This window comes from Trachinotus anak, unplaced genomic scaffold (genome assembly GCF_046630095.1).
Source record: "Trachinotus anak isolate AG129_WGS33_773 ecotype Australia unplaced genomic scaffold, CSIRO_AGI_Tana_v1 ptg000003l, whole genome shotgun sequence".
NCBI classification, from domain to species: domain Eukaryota; kingdom Metazoa; phylum Chordata; class Actinopteri; order Carangiformes; family Carangidae; genus Trachinotus; species Trachinotus anak.
The window spans coordinates 2224546-2241967 of record NW_027273854.1 but is presented as its reverse complement, the minus strand read 5'-3'; the positions used below and the strand labels follow the sequence as shown (position 1 = coordinate 2241967).

Sequence of the window (17422 nt, the reverse complement as noted above, 5' to 3'; positions counted from 1 at the left end):
ATCTTGCCATGAATAAATTCTGAGGGGAAGTGAGTGCTTCAGATATAAACAAATCTATCCAGTATCCAGCTTTTGATCAGACTTCTTGATTGTGTTTTCCTGTTGTCCTGAGTATAAGTGACTCATGTTCTATCAACCTGTTTTAGAAGATTACTGGAATCAGCTGCTGACGGTAAAGCAGACAGTGTGAGACATTAACATTACAAACCATCAGTGGTGAAATGTAACAGTACAAGTACATTTACTCAACTACAGTACTTAAGTACTGTGTACATGAGTATTTTCTTTTCATGTCACTTTCTACATTTACTTCACAACATATCAGTGTGAAATATTGTAGCCTACTTTTGCCAGCACTACAATTACCTGAAAGCTTTAGTTAATTGTTACTTTACAAATTGAAGACCTAATAAAGTTTGATGCAGTGTGAAAGATCACAATACCTCACAGTTTGTATAAGAACAGCTTGAAACATTAGTTAATTGATTAGCTGGAAAATTAAATGGCAACTGATAATTTGATTTTGTTTTAAGATTTTTGAATTTTTTGGTTGAACAAAACAAGTTTGGTGAAGATGTGACTTAGGGCTCTGGAATAGTTGTGACAGGCATTTTCTGAATTTATTTATTTATTTACTTATTTACATTTATTTGTCCTTCAAGGGACAATTCAAGGTAGAGACCCCGCAAACAAAGCACATACAGACAACTCACCTGCACACATAAAACCGATCTAAAAATACATGGAATAGAAAGCTAAAATACTGTCACTCTGCTCGAACCTCATTGTTTATTTTAATTCATCTGGTTTTGTTGTGATTTCTTCTGGATCCCCCTCAGACATGCTTGTCATTGTTCTTCTGTGCACACTTTGCCTCTCCCGAACTATACAGAGTTCTTAAATCCTGAAAAACTGTGGACAGCATAAGAAAGAAAGAAGTGTTTTTTTCCATCTCTGATGTATGTTTTGTAATGCAAAGTGCTGCCCAAAATAAAGAATTATAGAATAGAAAGTTAATATACATCAGCAGGTCAATACCAGGCCAACAAAGTCCACTACCACAAATGAACATATTGCTCTTAATGAGCATTTTTACATGAGGTATTGATACTTTTATATAAGTAATGGATCTGAATCCTTGCTCTGTATACTATGTATTTTCATGTCTGGTCTGCACTGTTCCATAGATCAAAATACTGACCTAGATGACAGAGCAACTAAACATGTAATCACTGAAAAATAAAATGATAGTTGGTGTAAGCAGTCTGTGTGGTTGAAAAGGGTAAAATGAAGTCAAACGGGCTCTCAATGCAGTGATGAACCATAGAAAAGCAAAAGTGCACCATCTAGTGGTATTTCTACATACCACACTGCATTCATAATTTCCTTGTGTGATGCTGTTGTCTTATTTAAGCTTTTAAAAAGCAGCTTGTAATTTTTGTAATGTAAAAGCTTATGTATTCTGGTGGTAATTCTTGTACCATGGTTCCTGTAAATCTTAATGTGGCTGGAATGTTTGTTGATGATATTAATAAACTTTGGTTTTATTTGATGTTACGTTCTGATGACTCAGTGTTTCAAAATTCATTATCGACCCAAGAATGTTAATGAAACCAAAATAAACAGTTAGATTTATTTACCAATTAAATTTATTGCAAAGTCCAGCAATGCAATAATACAAAGCCTACAAATCACAAATATGAAGAACATATGGAGCATAACATTAACAGTTGAATTTTACAGTGATCACAGAGTCCATGTTAAGCGCCACTTTAGTCCACCTCCTCAATAGTGGGCCCCTGGGAGCCGGCTCGTGCCTGCTCTCCACAACTACTTGCAGGCATTCCTCCCTGATACAACTTGCTGATGATGGGGTTACACACTTTCTCCAGCTCTTTCTGCTTGTGTTGGTACTCCTCTTTATCAGCCAGCTGGTTGTTCTCCAGCCAGGTGACGGTCTCATCACACTTCTCAACCACCTTCTTCTGGTCCTCCTCACTAATTTTGCCCTTCAAGTTCTCATCCTGCACACTGCTCTTCATGTTGAAGGCGTAGGACTCCAGGGAGTTCTTGGCAGAGATCTTGTCCCTCTGAAGCTCGTCCTCAGCTTTGTACTTTTCCGCGTCCTGCACCATCCTCTCGATCTCTTCTTTGCTCAGTCGGCCCTTGTCGTTGGTGATGGTGATCTTGTTCTCTTTGCCGGTGCTTTTGTCCACCGCAGATACGTTCAAAATGCCGTTAGCGTCTACATCGAATGTGACCTCGATCTGTGGGACCCCTCGTGGAGCAGGTGGGATTCCCGTCAGATCAAACTTGCCCAGCAGGTTGTTGTCTTTGGTCATGGCTCTTTCCCCTTCATACACCTGGATGAGGACCCCAGGTTGGTTGTCAGAGTAGGTGGTGAAGACCTGGGTTTGTTTAGTGGGGATGGTTGTGTTGCGTTTAATCAGGGATGTCATGACGCCTCCGGCCGTCTCGATACCCAGGGACAGAGGTGCCACGTCCAGCAGCAGCAGGTCCTGAACGTTGCCCGAGGTATCGCCTGTGAGAATGGCGGCCTGGACGGCAGCACCGTAAGCCACTGCCTCATCTGGGTTGATGCTCTTGTTCAGCTCTCTGCCGTTGAAGAAGTCTTGCAGGAGTTTCTGGATTTTGGGGATTCGGGTGGAACCTCCCACCAGGACGATGTCGTGGATCTGTGCCTTGTCCATTTTGGCGTCCTTCAGGGCTTTCTCCACCGGCTCCAATGTTCCCCTGAACAGATCGGAGCACAGCTCCTCAAAGCGAGCCCTGGTGATGGAGGTGTAGAAGTCAGTGCCCTCAAATAGAGAGTCGATCTCAATGCTGGCCTGGGAGCTGGAGGACAGGGTCCTCTTGGCCCTCTCACAAGCTGTCCGCAGCCTCCTCAGCGCTCTCTTGTTCTGGCTGATGTCCTTCTTGTGTTTCCTCTTGAACTCCTCCACAAAGTGGTTGACCATGCGGTTGTCAAAGTCTTCTCCACCCAGGTGAGTGTCTCCAGCTGTGGATTTGACCTCAAAGATACCATCTTCGATTGTCAGGATGGACACGTCGAAGGTTCCTCCGCCCAGGTCAAAGATCAGGACGTTACGTTCTCCTGATTTGCCTTTGTCCAGACCATAAGCAATGGCGGCTGCTGTCGGTTCGTTGATGATCCTCAGGACGTTGAGTCCTGCGATGACGCCTGCGTCTTTAGTCGCCTGCCGCTGAGAGTCGTTGAAGTACGCTGGGACTGTGACGACCGCGTTGGACACCTTTTGGCCAAGGTACGCCTCAGCAATCTCCTTCATCTTCACCAGGACCATGGAGGAAATCTCCTCAGGGTTGAAAGCTTTGTTCTCCCCTTTGTACTCCACCTGAATTCTGGGCTTCCCTCCATCTGAAACCACCTTGAAGGGCCAGTGCTTCATGTCAGCCTGCACCACTGGGTCATCAAACTTTCTTCCGATCAGTCTTTTGGCATCAAACACAGTGTTGCTGGGGTTCAAGGCCACCTGGTTCTTAGCTGCGTCCCCAATGAGCCTCTCTGTGTCAGTGAACGCCACATAGCTGGGGGTGGTCCTGTTGCCCTGGTCGTTGGCGATGATTTCGACTTTTCCATGTTGGAAAACCCCCACACAGGAGTAGGTGGTGCCCAGGTCGATGCCGATCGCTACACCTTTAGCTGCAGACATCTTGGTTGTTTTGTATTTATGTCCTAAAGATGCAGAGACAAAAATTTGAAAGGAAAATTTAAAAACTGAATAAAACAACTATTATGGCTTCTGCAAGGGCATACATTGTCTAAAAAAAAAAAAAAATAATAATAATAATAATAATAATAATAATGGCACTCTGTCTCGCATTGGTATCCAGAATCTTATTCATATTAAGAGTGGGCCTCAATTGGGTAGCCTCATAGAGCATGACTGAATAAATATTTCCCATTCCAAATTATCGAGTCATGACTTTAGCTTTTTTGCTTTTTTATATAGTCAGGTAAAGTGAATGAAAAAAAAAGTTTAAAATAAAATAATTTTAAAAATGTAATGGAAATTCAAAATTGTCCCATAAGGCCTCATCTCATTGCCAAACTGATGGGTCATATCTTCAGTAACGAAATTTCAAAGAAATTGATGATTTTGTATAAGATTTGTTTGACCGACAACCACATCGTTATGAAATTGACAGTATTTCAGATAAAGTTTGGTTCAATTTAATACATAATATCAAATATGAATTAAATATTATTCTTTTAATTAGTCAATGCAACAAATATTTAATAATGATTAATTAACTCACACAAAGCCTACCTTCAAATCTAAAAACTTAAATTCAAACTCAGAAGAAAGCAATCAGAACTGTAGATTACTACAACGACCAAAGCTGATTAGAATTGACCGTTTTTCTGACGGAGTTTGGTAAAATCAGGTCCAGTGAAAAGCCTTAGAGAACAGTCATGTCTGCAGTTCGCACACAATTTTAAGAAAAAGCTGTGGCCATGTACTTACTCTCGTTCACAGCTGAAAAAGCAGAGACCAAAGCGGCTCCTGCTGTGAAGCGTCCTCTCCACGGTTCTCTTGGCGCTTGTGTCGCTCTCCTCCGCCTCCGTCCTTTATGCTCTCCTCGCTCTGTTCCGGCTGCTTCTCGGGCTTTCGCTCCCCGAGTTTATCGTCCAATCACAGAGCTCAGCGCCCTGCTCGGCGTGATGACGTATTCAGGAAGCGTCACCCCCAGAAATGTCTCCCAGCTTCCAGTGACGCTGAGAATCACACGCTCAGGAAGCAGCAGTAGAGCCCAGTAGAGCCCGGGTTGGACTAAGGCTGGACTGAAAAAGCGATCTAACCAATGTGTAGAGATGTCAATTTGTAAAGCAAATGACGAAGTGGAATTATGTGTTAAACCTCAAACTTTTCAATTATGTGAATATAGCTGTAAATGATATGGTCATTATGCCTGTATAGTACAAGTTTTAATTATTCATAGTTGTATAGTGTTATATTTGATGGTCTATATCTGTTTGTGTCAATTTTACTTATTACTTTGCAGAAATATTAACACATTCCTACGTTCCATGACTTGAGGCCAGATCTAAGTTGACAGACAAGACTGACACAAGGAGATCGGCCTTCATAGCACTGGTTGTGAACTATCTAATAGTTTTTCACAATTGCTAAAACACATTTCTTGAAACCTTCCATACTTTTCTCAAGACTGTAAACACAAAACTACATTCACAAAACTTCAGACTCTTCTCTCAAAATCAAACAGTCACCTGAAAAACAGTTTTTATCTGCGCTCAAAATCAAACACTGCACACAAACCACTGAGCGTTCATTACACACTGCACGAAACGAGTGGAAAATACAGTCATCACAGCACATAGCTCCAGAAATGTTTATTCTTTATAACAGAGTAAATGTAACAGGGTCAATTATGCAGTACAGAGTTTATCATTATTGGTTGTAGTATTCATTGTATAATCACACAAAACTTGTAAACAATTCACCTGACATGTTAACTCTCCGGAGCAGAAAGAGTGGAACATTTAAGATCGAGCCCCAGTATCCCCACGGACACTTCCCTCTGTCCCCCCATATATATAATGTGTCTCCCGCTTCGTTTTGTCACCTTATATGCTTCAGATGCTTCAGTGCTGTCCGAATAAACTGAGATCACCTTCAATCACACAACACAGAGCTGCACCGGTTACATAAAGGCATCTCATGTTTTACGCAGTAACAGTCATAGAATTGCCTACTGTAAGTACTGCAAGCAATAAAGTATTGAATGTCTGATTTTGAATGATGATTCAGCTCTTACAAACAGTAATCATTAAGTCAGTTAACCCTCAGTTTAGCCACATGTTTTATTATTGTCACCATATTGGCAAAGGTCTGGTCGTACGGGTCGTATCAAACAGACAACAAACCGCCTGCTTTACATAGTTGTGTAAATTGGAGGAATCATTGGTCCCTCTGTTTGGGGTGTTTCATGTATTCTTTTTCTTGTGTGTTTTATGGCTTAAGTGCACAACACAAAAGAATCACTGTTGTCTTTGGCTTGTTGGAATGTGTAGTCTACCACCTGCATGCTCGTGTGTGTTGCCAACCACAAGATACAATTGAAACACCGCTCCATAAAAAAATGTACCTTTGTATGTGAATTTAAATCATAATGAAAGGATAAATATATTTTAAACGACACAGAGGCTCAGATTCCACAAAATGGTTTAAAAAAACTTTCAAACAAAACGTATTATTGTTGTTTGGGCCCCTGGAGGCCACACGGGGCTCTGAGTTCACATCTGACCTCTGGACAGGCCGGAAAGTAGGTCAGTATAATTTGTAAATTATTTCCTGGATTTCAAATAGATAATAAAACCCAACCCTAAACCTGTACTGCCAAGGTATTTAATCTTTTACTGAGTGGATAATGCTAAGTGGGGGTGAAAGTTTTATATATCCTACTTACCGTAATAGTATTACAAAATAGTATTACAAAATATTTCCCGTACTCATGCCTGCATCTTGTACTACAAATTCAGACACCTCTAAACTGGACCATACCACTTCTTTTTTCGTTGTAAAGATATGTTTGACATCCCTTTTGATATTAGTGTTTGTGATAGGCACCCCCCCAGGTGGTTCACCAATGAACAATATTAAAATACATGTGTGATGTAATTGCATTAGCAGTGGTACTTGGTATTATTGGTGTATTTGTACTTGGCTTGAGTATTTCCATTTTATGCTACTTTATATTTCCACTCCACTACATTTCAGGGGGAAATATAATATAATAAATAATATATCTTCTCCATTACATTTATTTGACAGCTTTCAGTTCACTGAAACATGTCCCTTCACTGCACTGGGTTCCCTTTCACCCTGGAGAAAAAGTTGTCCCCAGATTATCATTGTATAATTCACACTCTGATCAAATCTATTTTAACTCAATGTTTTAAAGCAGTAAAACAAGAGAAGAATGTAGTTCTTGCTGTTAGATGACAAGGAAGACTCAGAATAAATCAGGTTTGACGTGGTTTCACATTCCTGTATTTATGAAGTTACCGGCAGCACAGAAAGATAAGATAACAGAAACCTAATGAGTCCCATGTGTGGAAATCTTCAAAAGGAGAGGCTGAGATTATGGTACAGATTATATTGGCTGTATTCAATTTGATTCCTGTGATTACATGTGAGTATAAATCAACATAAATAATTCAACATTATTTTTAAAAACGTTTTACAGTGAAACTCTCAATGTGGATGTGGAAATGACCAGTTAGTCACCTTTGACCAGCTTCACCTCCATGGTGCAATTCTTCACACTGTGTGCGGTAACACAGGAAGCAGTCGAGCAGTGTCTATACTGGTACAGGAAGGTGTAACTCAATCTACACCCAAGCTGCCCTCCACTCACATGGAGTGGGTTGTTGTCAATCTCCATCTACAAAGGCAACACCTCACATACCACATATGCCCCCCTAATCAAATAAAGCTGCCGGTCTCTGTCTCTCTGTGGTCATTTTGTACCTCTTTGTTGTCATTTTAAGTCTCTTTGTGGTTGTTTTGTGTCTCTTTGTGGTTATTTTAAGTCTCTTTATGCTCATTTTAAGTCTCTTTGTGGTTGTTTTGTGTCTCTTTGTGGTTATTTTAAGTCTCTTTGTGGTTGTTTTGTGTCTCTTTGTGGTTATTTTAAGTCTCTTTGTGGTTATTTTAAGTCTCTTTATGCTCATTTTAAGTCTCTTTGTGGTTGTTTTGTGTCTCTTTGTGGTTATTTTAAGTCTCTTTGTGGTTGTTTTGTGTCTCTTTGTGGTTATTTTAAGTCTCTTTGTGGTTATTTTAAGTCTCTTTATGCTCATTTTAAGTCTCTTTGTGGTTGTTTTGTGTCTCTTTGTGGTTATTTTAAGTCTCTTTGTGGTTATTTTAAGTCTCTTTATGCTCATTTTAAGTCTCTTTGTGGTTGTTTTGTGTCTCTTTGTGGTTATTTTAAGTCTCTTTGTGGTTGTTTTGTGTCTCTTTGTGGTTATTTTAAGTCTCTTTGTGGTTATTTTAAGTCTCTTTATGCTCATTTTAAGTCTCTTTGTGGTTGTTTTGTGTCTCTTTGTGGTGTCAGCTCCAGATTCTTCAGGCTTTACAGTTTATGTGGATTATCTTCAAGCCAACATCAAAGCAGCAACAGTGCAGAGCTCAGGGCCTTGAACAGTCTGGATCTGGTCTTGCTGGCAGCTACATTTGATTATGTTTGTAAAGAAGGGCGTTTTCACCTTCGGAGGTGGAGAATGACAACCACCCCCTGCACCTGACAGGAGAGCAGCTTTGTCACACCTTCCTGGACCAGTAGACTCTGCTCAGCTGCTCAGTGAATTACCTCACTCAGTTTGAAGAATCGCACCATGGAGGTGAAGCTGCTTTGTGCTGCCGTGCTGTTGACCTTCATGGTTACAGGTGGGTGCTGCTCAGTACAATACAAGTCAACCTGGTCTCAGTCTCTGAGTGTCAGTGCTGATAATCTGAATTAGATTTGATGACTACAGTGAAAAGAAAATGGAATAGAACAGACTGACCTATATTTTTCACAACTTTGTATTTACAGGACAATTAATTCATATTATTCACACATGTATCAGTGTGTATCTTTGTGTGTTTACTGGGAATTTTCTCTGTGGTCAGTCTACCATCGATACACAGTCATTAAAGAGCAGAGACACAAACTGGTTTATATTCTAACATTAGACAGTAAAAAGATTATAATTCATCTCTTTTATGTAAAAACACAACTTCATATGACGGTAGAACAGAGGAACTGGGGCAGTGTTATCGGGAGTCCTGTTTAAAAAAGAATTGCACATCACAATGTAAAATATCCAGAACAACCAGTTTTGAGTCAGTGTTGTTTGTGCCAACAGAAAGTCTTGCCGCTTGTCAAACTGTCAGCTCTGTTATACAACCAGTGACTCAGCCAATTTCAGCAATTCTGATTGTTCTTTTTTAAAATTAGGGTTCTTTTAGATTAATACAATAGAAGAAGGTGACTATAAGAACTGAAAATGAAAATAAATACATTTATATAAAAGAGAATGTTTTTCATACTTACCCGAGCTCTAACTGAAAGGTGACAACTGCTCAGGGGGTGGAAAGATGCAAATTTGAAATACTTCTGTTTTTAAAGAGTATTTCCATTATAAAACTATTATGGAATATATATAAATATAACTAAACTTTATATTTCCAATTCTGCTACATTGACAAGACAACGAAAATATTGTAGGTTTTACTCTACATGTACCTGACAGCTGTAGTTAGTTTACAAATTAAGATTTCACACAGAGTTTATCAAATATGAGGTTTTGTTGCAGATTAAACTGTTCAACATATGTAAACATATGTCTGAGTAAAACCTTCTGGACAGCGGACAAAGAGCAGTGGACCTCGTCTGGATTAATCCTGTAATGATCAGACCAGGATCTAAACTCAATGGTGAACAGCCTCAGCTTTAAAGGAATAGTTTGACATTTTGGGAAAAACACTCATTTGCTCTGTTGCAGAGCATAAGATGAGAAGAACGACACTCTCATGTCTGTAAATATACAAATATGCTGGTTAGCTGCGGATCTGTCCAAAGAGAACCAACCAGCAGCTCTAGAGCTCAAATGGTTTAACATGAGAAAAACCAACCCTGTCTCCTGGAAATGACTTTTATATACGAGTAAACTGTTCTTCCAGTGCTGGATTGGTTAGGCTGAATTTTTTATTTCACCAATGAAGCGTTGCATTTATTAGCAGCAGTCACCAGGAAGTGACCAAAGTTCACGTCCAGATTCCCAACTGTTTTTTTTTTACACAACAGCAACTCTCTGGTTAACATTGGTTAAAGAGGTGATTTAGGTCGTGTAAATTCAGGTATGTCTAGTGTGTGAGGAGCTATGTCAGACACCAAAATAAAAGTCCTGTTCATTTTCCCATAGACAGTGTTAATGGATCAGCATGAAACTCTCCAGTGCAAATGATCGACAACTGTGTTAAAAAACATCTGATAAAAATTGAATGTACAAGTTTATGTATGTTTGAGGTAGAAGTTCCAGTAACTGTGACTCCCAAGGTGCATTTTGGGAAGATTCATCCAATCACAGAGTTACAGATTCTGTCATGTGAGCTGCTAATGGCGGGAAAGAACAAAATTTGACAGTGTTGAGAAAACTGAAAACACAATCTGCAGCTTAAATCAGTTCACTTTTCAATTCTGGTTCAGTTTTGACAAAGTTCAGCGTATGAACACTCACCTTAGTCTGTTTTTAATGTAAAAACTTAATGTTTAACTCCAGTTTCTCTTCAGTTACTTTGTGTCTCTTTGTGGTCATTTTGAAACATTTTGCACTTGTGTTGTATTTTATAAGCTTATTTTATATTTTTTATGAAAAATTTTAATCTGAAAAATTTCCCCTGCTGACAGATAAATATAGCTGAGTAAAAAGTATAGTAGTAAATAAGAGGAAGTTGTACGACTGTGACTGTGTAAACGTTCTTCCACCACTGATCGATATCACCAGAATCACCTGAAGTATTTAAAAAACAATCCACAGATGATTACATTTCAAAGCATTACAAAGATTCACTCCTCACCACGTCTCTTCAACCAACTGTGAAAACCTTATTTACCTCATTGACCTCATGACACATTCCTCGCTATTGCTCACTTCTGTTCTGGAACGCACTCGTTCTCTCAGGTCAAAGTAGAGTCTTCTTTTGTTTGGCAGACTCCACACATGCCAACCTCACCCAGCAACATACCATGATGGAAAAGACAGATTGTCATGAGTGAAAGAACAATCAGTTGGTTTTGTTGTTGTTGTTCTAACGTCTCGGAAACCTGCTCGGATGTGTGCATGGAGTTTCTGAGTGACGACACCTGTGATTAGATTTCACAATCACCCCGCTACGAACAAGCAGCAAGTTTCCATAAAGTAACACAATGTTTTATTTATTGTGTCTCCCACAGGAAACAACGCACAGGCAGATGGTGAGTTTCATTGTTATACTTTTGTTCATTAATTCAATTGATGTTTTGCCGAGATCCCACACGACTGATTCAGCTGGTTTCTCTGTTAACACAAAACACACGAGAGTGAAGGCTTCAGGTTTCAAAACAGCCTCTGAGCTCTGAGTGAACCCAGGTTTGAATAGTCAAAATACAGCAGCTCAACAGCGATGCTGTTTGTTCACGGTGGTCCAAGCTGGTTCAGACGTTCATGTCCCCCAGAAGAAGAACCCTGACACACGTCCCATGACGGATTATAAAACAGTATCATGGGAAGAAAGAAAAACCACCACACACACAGGAGCAAGACGCTCAGACTGGAAGGGACACATCTCTTTGGTCATTTTGAATCCTTTTTGAAGTAGATGAGTACAAACAGAATTCACAATAATGATCGTGTGATATGTAGAGAAAACTAGACAATAAAAAGAATAATTATAATACAAACAGTCAAATTCATCTTTATCTTGTGTGTTTTGATTCTTTTTGTCAAATGAATTAGACTCAAACACGAGTGTTGGGAGGTGGAGAGAGAGTCTGTGACCACGAACAAAAAGAACAATTACACGAAATGGACAGTGAAAAGGAAAAGAAATAAAATGATAAATAATAAAGATAAAGATCCACAAGCCCGAACATCTGCCATCACCATATTATCATATATGTATATTAACACGATGTCAATATTTATTTTTTAAATTTTATTTTGAAATATCACAGTAAATACTTTTGTGCCTCATCCTTTGTGTTCATTTCCGTCTCTTTGTAGCTGTTTGACTCTTCATTCACTTCATACAGAGGCTCTGTTTGAAGTGACTTGAACTTTGTGACAGATTTCTTTCTCTCTTTATTGTACTTTGGATGAAGGAAGTTGGTCATTACTTTACTTCTTGTGTCCAAACCTTTTGCACAATACTGTAGATGCAGCAGGTAATGAATCTCACAAATGGACATTTTCATCTTTCTGATAGCAGGCAGGTGCGTTTCTGAACTCTGGACAGATACAGGTTGTTTCCTCCTGCTCCCAGCCTTCAGCAAACTGACCCAAAAAACACATGAATAAATCTTTGTGATGTAATAGGTCAGAGGATCACCAAAAGTTATTAAAATCCATCCCCTGGAAACCTTGAATATCTGTAGCATTTTCTGTGGTGATTCATCAAATAGTTGTTGAGATATTTCACTCAAAACATGAACTTTGACTGTTTCCCTCCAGTCTGTGGCATCGCACCGCTCAACACAAAGATCGTGGGGGGTGAGGATGCTCCTGCAGGGGCCTGGCCCTGGCAGGTCAGTCTGCACAGATTCGGCAGTCACTTCTGTGGAGGCTCCCTCATCAACAACCAGTGGATCCTGACTGCCGCTCACTGCTTCTCCAGGTGAGCTCTGACACATCCCTCAGCTCGTCACCTGTCCAGACAGAGGGATAACAAACAGACTTACAGCAACAGAAGGAAAATACAATAAAGGTGTTGAAGGAAACCACTCAAACATCATTACACGCTGTTTCAGTTCAGTTCAGATCTTCACTGTTTCACAAGTGGAAAATCTTCTCAGCATAAAGGCAGAACGAAAGCATAAAAACAAAACTATGAACACAAGAAAAGAACTAAAGGAAGTGAAATTTCTGCAGCTGTAAACACAAAACAGTCCACAACAGATTCACAACATTAGTCATCATGTTAACAGAAAACATAACCTGGATGTTTCCGACTAAAGTGTTTAGTCGTATAGAAACGTAATTTCTAGGAGAGAGAGTTGAGTCGTAAGAACTTTATTAAGTTCTGAAGTGGTCTGAAAATAAAAAGCAGAGACCAACATGGTGACGTTCTGACCCATCAGTACTAAGTAGTCATTACTGTCACACGAGTACTCAGTAGTCGTTACTACATTACTTCATTGAGCCAACTTGAACTTAGTAAAACATATATTTACAATAAGCTCATGACAAAATAAGAGTTGATTCCACTGAATCCCTGAATGAAGTTTTACAGTGAAATAACTCCAATAAAACAATTCACAGAACAAAAAGAAGGATAACAAAATTAGTAAATCATATTTCTTAAGATGTCTTTTTTTCATTCAACATTATTCACACTCACAGCAGACCTGATACTGCTTCCATCGCTCACATGTTGTCATGTTGATTTTCTCAGCACCAGCACTTTTCGTCTGGTGGTCTACCTCGGGCGTGATACTCAACAATCGCTTAATCCTAACGAGCAGTCCCAGACAGTGTCTCGGATCATCAGGCATCCAGACTACAATTCCGATACAAGTGATAATGACGTAGCCTTGTTACAACTGTCGTCAACGGTTGAGTTCACCAACTACATCAGACCTGTGTGTCTGGCGGCGGACGGCAGCAACTTCGCGGCTGGGACGACCAGCTGGGTCACCGGCTGGGGAACCATCAATACCGACGGCAGTAAGTATTATTATTATTCTTATGAAATGATATTTAAATCAGTTTGCAGTTACTAACAGTTTAGTATTTATTTGGGCCTATTTTCAGCAGCGGATTAATCCACATTTGGTGCTGTAGTGAGTAGGTGGGGCAGCAAGTGCTCACTTGAGTAATTCTAGTTCAGATCAGGATGTGATGCAAACAAACATATCTCCCAAAAAGTGAGAGGTAGAACTTTCTTTAAAAGGTTTGAGGGAGTTCAGACCTCAAACCTTCAGTTCTGTAAATACTAATATCTCTTCTCTTTGTCAGCCTCCCTTCCTTTTCCTCAGAGGCTGCAGGAGGTCAGTGTTCCTGTCGTGTCCAACAGCCAGTGCAGCGAATCCTACGGAGGAATCACAAGCAACATGATCTGTGCCGGTCTGGCTGAGGGAGGAAAGGACTCCTGCCAGGTGAGTCTGTCTGCAAACACTCCTCAAGCAACTGAAAACACACACACACACACACACACACGCACACACGCACACACACGCGCGCACACACACACACACACACGCACACACACGCGCACACACACGCGCACACACACACGCACACACACGCGCACACACGCACACGCACACACACACACACACACACACACACGCGCACACACACACACGCACACACACACGCACACACACACGCACACACGCGCACACACACGCACACACACACACACACGCGCACACACACACACACACACTCAGCTGTTAAAGCTGCACTAATCAGCAGAGCTGTCGCTGGTTCTGGACGTTTTTCTTTCTGTTTCCACATTATTCTTTAACTTCATGACACTGTGGGGATTTTTCACATTGTTCTTTAAAGTCCTGCTGACATGTTCATCAGTGCATCAGTAATAATCCAGGAGGAATCTGAGAACGTCTTCCTCTACTGATTGTACTGGTGTCCAGTGTATTCGCTATTAACCGCCATGTTTGACCTGTGCAGGGGGATTCGGGCGGCCCAATGGTGGTTCAAGATGGATCCCGGTGGGTCCAGGCCGGAGTGGTGAGTTTTGGAAGGGGCTGTGCTGAACCCGGTTTCCCAGGAGTCTACGCCCGTGTGTCACAGTATCAGTCGTGGATCAACAGCCAGATCTCCAGCAACCGGCCGGGCTTTATCGTCTTCTCTGTCTCCTCCAGCGTCGGCCAAGCCACAGCAGTCGTCCTCCCCGTTCTCCTCTCTCTCTTTGTCCTCTCATGGGAGGTGTAATGATGCCAGATTCAAATGACTAAAAACATCCAGCTGAACAAAGTTTATGGTCTCGAATACACTTTGAGATTCTTTTTTCTTAAAACAAGCAAAAAATAGATTAAAAAATCTGCCCGTTGAGTGAAATATTTACGAGATGAGTCAACAAGACACAAAGTAGATCAGGAACCAATATTAAGAAAATGACACACGATTAAAATTGTCCAGAGAAACATATTCGAGGAGATTTTGAACAACTGAAAATTAGAAAAAAATCATCATTTATTTATTTTTCATCATGTAAGACAAAATAAAGAAGCAAATTCTCATTTCAGTCTAAGTGGAAAAAAGTGGCACACCATGAAAGCACAAACTTCTGAGAGTTTCATTTTTATTTGTTCATTGTGTCTGACATGTTTTGGCCAATGGTTTTCATCAGAGCAGGACAATCACAGGCTCATGTACAGGAAAAACGAGGCAGTAGCCTGACTAAAGATAGGTGTGAAGCAAACCACTCCCGAAACACAGTCTTGAATAGCAGCAAGACTGACAGGTTCAGCACTCTGCTCCACACAGACCTGAATGGTGTGTTTACTTCATGAACTTTCTCATAACAAAGTCTGGATCTTGATGTATTATGTAATGTTTGTAGTTATGGCCCTTTTACTCAGCCCTTGCGGCTATGTGTACATCTGCTGCACACCTATGTTTAGTCAAGCCGCTGCCTTGTTTGTCTTGTATTAAGCAGCTTATTGTGGACCCCTGTCATGCTTTGATAATAATAATAATGAAGGGCTGTGCCTTGATTTATTTTGTGCCATGTTTTTCCACTTTTGAACTGATTTGATTTTTGAAGGACAAAAAACCCAACACTTATTTCCATTTAAGAAAAAAACAACAACTTTGTAATTAACATAAAGAAAATGTTTTGTCATTTTTGCTTCTAAATTTTTTGTTGATAATTGACTAATTTTCCACTTGTGGCCTATGAACTTGTCAATGTTGACCATGTTATATGTCCATTATATAATAGAATTCAGTTAAACATTGTAATTATTGTGAAATACTGAACATTCACGGAGCCTGGAGTGTACCATAAAATTAACTGTAGTCTTCATTAGCGTTCAATTATGATTGATTTAAAAAAGAAACTGTTGGATTGAAAAATATTTTGAAAATCAAATCATGTTTAATCAAATTTAAAAAATGAACAACAACTTTAAGCATTAAACTAAATTAAAATTAAAAGACCTTAATAACTGCATTATTTATAATTAAATTTTAAAATGAAGGGATTTTAAATAACTAATTTAATAAATGTATTAATTTAATCAATTAAAATGTATTGACTAATCATGAGGAAACACTAAAAGTTTACAACAGCTGACTCAGCCATTGATGTGATCCAATAAACAAACCACGTTAAGTCTGTGTTTAGATGTTGATGCAGATGTTGTTGGTTTTTTTTTCTATTTATGAGCACAAATATTACACATTTGCACTGAGTTGATAAACTTGAACTTTATACTTTTCTTGCCTTCAGATTACTTTTGCACAGAGAAACTGCAAAAGTGATTTACTGTTTATGCATAGCGTACATGATGTACATCTAAATTACATTTACAATTACACACATTTAAATTTTATACTTACATGAACAGAGGTTGTCACTTATAAGAAGCGTCTGTCCATAGGTCCATGTTGTGGTTCAGTATAAAACCACTCACAGTCTCACGCAGGGAAAAGCAGGATTTATTACAGTACTGTTTTATTTAATTTACCTATATTGGATTGCACTGTGCAGGCGTTCCTATTTGTTTGGTGTTTGTAAAGTGATTATATTTCAATGCATTTTAAGAATACTAAAAATGACTTGTATCTGGGGCCTTTTGACTGTGTAATGCTGAATAAACTCTTTTTTTCTTAACATTTATGATGCTGTGATACAAATCTGTGATTGTCTCCTTCCCTGAGGCTCGTGTAAAGGAAAGTGTTTGACAGGCAGGAATAACTGAGGGCAACTGAGGGTGGCAAAATCAGATAATAAATGTCTTATGTACTGTAATATTTTTTGATAAAAATCAGTGAGTAAGTCGACCTCCCAGGGCGTCCAGCTCGATAATTACATCTAATGTGACAAAAAACTAAATGTTGTGACAAACGATAACTAATGTGCACAGTGCACTGTTGAATATCCTGAAAATAATCTTGAGCAGTGTTGTTTAAACCCACTCTAGTGGAAGTTGCATTCACAGGCACAATATTGTCACAAAGCACAACTCCAGAAACTTTAGGGTGTTCTTCCTGCAGCCTATCATTTAATAAGTATAGAACCTTCCTATGAGGGAGAACGTAGGCGGCTGGACTGACACTGACACCACCACACTATTCAGAACTGAAAAGCACAAGGCCAAACAGCATACACCAAACTTCCCTGACAAAAAGTCGAATTCATAACCAATGATCCAGATCTGCACCACATTTTCGTGGGTCCTGTACTTCTTGCACAATCCTGCTGACACTGGTGAAAGTATAGAAAAATAGCCCAGACAGGTGTGCAAGTCATATGACATGAACACGCGTCACATGACAGGACATACTGGTGGAGGAGTTAGTCGTTTTGCTCACTTCGGCAGCACGGAGGGGCGGGTTGAACCAAATCCGGAACAACACATTTTAAATAGCACACTGGAGATCATGGCCATTCATCGTGGTAAACATGCTGCTAGCAGTGCTGGGAGA

At 39.8% G+C, this 17422-nt stretch overlaps 2 protein-coding genes across 2 annotated transcripts; one reads left to right on the top strand and one right to left on the bottom strand.

The window, feature by feature from the left end:
• Positions 1 to 1631: 1631 nt before the first annotated feature.
• LOC139611000 (heat shock 70 kDa protein 1) lies at positions 1632 to 4662 on the bottom strand. The gene is made up of 2 exons (XM_071465212.1): positions 4509 to 4662; positions 1632 to 3715 (listed from the first exon to the last, which is right to left on the bottom strand). The coding sequence occupies exon 2, from the start codon at positions 3690 to 3692 to the stop codon at positions 1773 to 1775; it is 1920 nt and encodes a 639-aa protein (XP_071321313.1). The 5' UTR covers positions 3693 to 3715; positions 4509 to 4662; the 3' UTR covers positions 1632 to 1772.
• A 3651-nt stretch (positions 4663 to 8313) lies between these two features.
• On the top strand, positions 8314 to 16613 carry LOC139611070 (trypsin-like). Its single transcript, XM_071465362.1, has 6 exons — positions 8314 to 8450; positions 11002 to 11022; positions 12257 to 12419; positions 13197 to 13468; positions 13760 to 13899; positions 14438 to 16613. Exons 1-6 carry the CDS (start codon positions 8399 to 8401, stop codon positions 14699 to 14701), a joined length of 912 nt encoding a protein of 303 aa, XP_071321463.1. The 5' UTR covers positions 8314 to 8398; the 3' UTR covers positions 14702 to 16613.
• The last annotated feature ends 809 nt before the right edge of the window (positions 16614 to 17422 follow it).